At 59.2% G+C, this 2,709-nt stretch overlaps 1 protein-coding gene across 1 annotated transcript in view; it reads left to right on the top strand.

Moving 5' to 3' along the window:
- EMH_0021030 (kinesin motor domain-containing protein, putative) overlaps nt 1-2,709 on the top strand; it is a gene marked incomplete at both ends in the record, with an annotated part of 8,623 nt that overhangs the window by 4,418 nt on the left and 1,496 nt on the right. The window contains 2 exons of the mRNA XM_013501678.1: nt 1-7; nt 279-2,707. Coding sequence (XP_013357132.1) covers nt 1-7; nt 279-2,707 — 2,436 coding nt within the window. The remainder of the gene's footprint in view (nt 8-278; nt 2,708-2,709) is intronic.

Consider the following 2,709-nt stretch of genomic DNA (forward strand, 5'->3'; position numbering starts at 1 on the left):
CGGGGAAGTCATCGTAGAGCATGCAGCAGAAGCAGCAGAAGCAACAGAAGCAGCAGCAGCATCAACGGAAGCAGCAGCGACGGTAATAGATGCAGCAGCAGCAGCAGCAGCAGCGGCAGCAGAAGCAACAGAAGCAGCAGCAGCAGAAGAGCTGAGTGCTGCAGCAGCAAAAGAGTTTGTATATGTCCCCCTCGCTATTGAANAGCAGCAGCAGCAGAAGAGCTGAGTGCTGCAGCAGCAAAAGAGTTTGTATATGTCCCCCTCGCTATTGAAGACAGCAGCTCAAAGCAGCAGCAAGAAGAGGATCAGCAGCAGGGGCAAGAGGATGAACTGCAGCAGCAGCAGGCCGAGCAGCTGCAGCAGCAACAAACCGAGCAGCTGCAGCAGCAGCAAATAGAGCAGCTGCAGCAGCAAGAAATGGAGCAACTGCAGCAGCAAGAACTGCAGCTGCAGCAGCAAGAACTGCTGCTGCAGCAGCACGAACCGCTGCTGCACGAAGAGCAGCAGCAAGAACTGCAGCAGCAGGAACTGCAGCAGCAAGAACTGCAGCAGCAAGAACTGCAGCAGCAAGAACTGCAGCAGCAGGAGGCAGAAGAGGAGGAGCAGTCGCAGCAGCAAACGGAGGAGGAGCAACAGGAGAAGCAGCAGCAGACGGAGCTGCTGCTGCAGCAGCAGCAGGAGCAGCAGCAGCAGCAGCAGCAACACGGCGAGGACACCGCAGTAGCCCCCGAAGAGATACTGAACCATCTGCTGCAGCAGCAGCTGCTGCAGCAGATGCAGCAGCAGCAGCTGGAGTCGCAGCAACTTAAAATAGAGAGATTGCTGGCGGAGCACGAGCAGCTGAAGCAGCAGCACAGACAAACCACAGCCAGACTAGTTATACAGGAGCAGCAGCAGCAGGAGCAGCAGCAGCAGCAGCAGCAGGAGGAGGAGGACGAGCAGCTGCAGCAGCAGCAGCAGCAGCAGCAGCAGGAGCCACCAATGGCGCCGTCTGATGCTGTCTCCTCTGTCGCTGTCTCTGTCACATCGTCAGCAGCAACAGCAGTAGCAGCAGAAGAGCCCGAGTATGATGATGAGGAGGAGGAAGAGGAGCAGCAGCAGCAGCAGCAGCAGCAGCAGCAGCAGCAGCGGCAGCAGTCGTGGGACAGTATCGCTGAGGCTACCCAAGCAGCAGCAGCAGCAGCTCAGCTGTATAGACAGCAGCAACTCCATCAGCAGCTGCTGCTGGAGCACCGAGAGCTGCAGCAGCAGCGGGAACACCTAGCCGCATGCATAGAAGATATAAAAACCAGGTCGCTGCAGGCTTCTCCTTCTAGCTGCCAGCAGCAGCAGCAGCAGCAGCAGCAGCAGCAGCAGCAGGATACAGTTCAGTGGGGAGCACACTTAGTGCCATTGCGGCCAGAAGGAAGAACTCGCATTACTAGCAGCAGCAGCAGCAGCAGCAGCAGGAACATCAATAGAAACAGCAGCAGCAGCAGCAGCAACAGAAGCAGCAGCAGAAACAACAAGGAAATTAACAGCAACGAAAACTACAGCAAACGCAGCAGCAGCAGCAGCAGCAGCAACAGCAGCAGTAGCAGCAGCTGGAAGTCTCTACCAAATGGAGAGACAGAAACTGGGCTGTGTCCATGGGAGCAGCAGCAGCAGCAGCAGCAGCAGCAGCTACAGCAGCAGCAGCGGCTGCAGCACCAGCTACTGCAGCAGCAGCAGCTGCAGCAACAGCTGCATCAGCAGCAGCAGCAGCAGCAACAGCATAGCGACAGCAACCCAAGCTTGTCTATGTCACAACCACTCATAGTGCGACGGTCCCAGGGGTTCTTAGAGCAGCAGCAGCAGCAGCAGCAGCAGCAGCAGCAGCAGCAACAGCTGCTGCTGCTGCAGCAGCGAGAGCGCTCAGGAGCCAGCTTCTCCACCCGCACGAGCACCAAATCCAGCACCTGCAGCAGCAACGCTGTAGCTGAAACAGCAGAAGCTTGGCTGCTGCAGCAGCAGCAACGAATGCTGTCGCAGCAGCAGCTGCAGCAGCAGTTGCAGCAGCAGCAGCAACAGCAACTGCAGCAGCTACAGAGCCAGCAGCTATGGACCCAGCCTCAAAGCCCAGCAGCAGCAGGAGTTACTCCCTCATGGATCGAATACGCGAAGCAGCAGCAGCAGCAGCAGCAGCAGCAACAGCAGCAGCAGCAGCAGCAGCAGCAGCAGCAGCGCAGGCATACTCTGCAGCAGCCATTTGGCAACAGTACGCCGCTCTTGGGTTGCAGTTCTCCGTATACTCAGCAGCAGCTGCAGCAGCAGCAGCAGCAGCAGCAGCAGCAGCAGCAGCAACAGCAGCAGCAACAAGGCCTCCCCTTTCGAAGCCTTCACGGGGGCACTGCATTGAGGCATCCGCGGGATTTGCTACTGCAGCAGCAACAGCAGCAGCAGCAGCAGCAGCAGCAGCAGCAGCAGCAGCGCGGAGCTCATGAAGAAGCTTCTCCTTGGCTATCGTCTCCTGTCGGTCTGCCCCCTCTCCGCCGCCCCTCTCTCCTCCCCCTCTCTCATGGGGGCCCCCCCCTCGGCGCTGCACTGGGGGGCCCCCCTGGGGGCCCCCCAGGGGGCCCCCATCGGGGTTTTTCTGTGGGCCGCTCTGAGGGCCTGTCCGGGGGGGGCCCCCCGCTGCACATGGTAGTGTTAACCTGCATGCACCTTTGGGGCCCTGCTTTGAGAGCTCTC

This window comes from Eimeria mitis, genomic scaffold, assembly GCF_000499745.2.
Source record: "Eimeria mitis Houghton genomic scaffold, Emh_scaff733, whole genome shotgun sequence".
In the NCBI taxonomy this organism is placed as follows: domain Eukaryota; phylum Apicomplexa; class Conoidasida; order Eucoccidiorida; family Eimeriidae; genus Eimeria; species Eimeria mitis.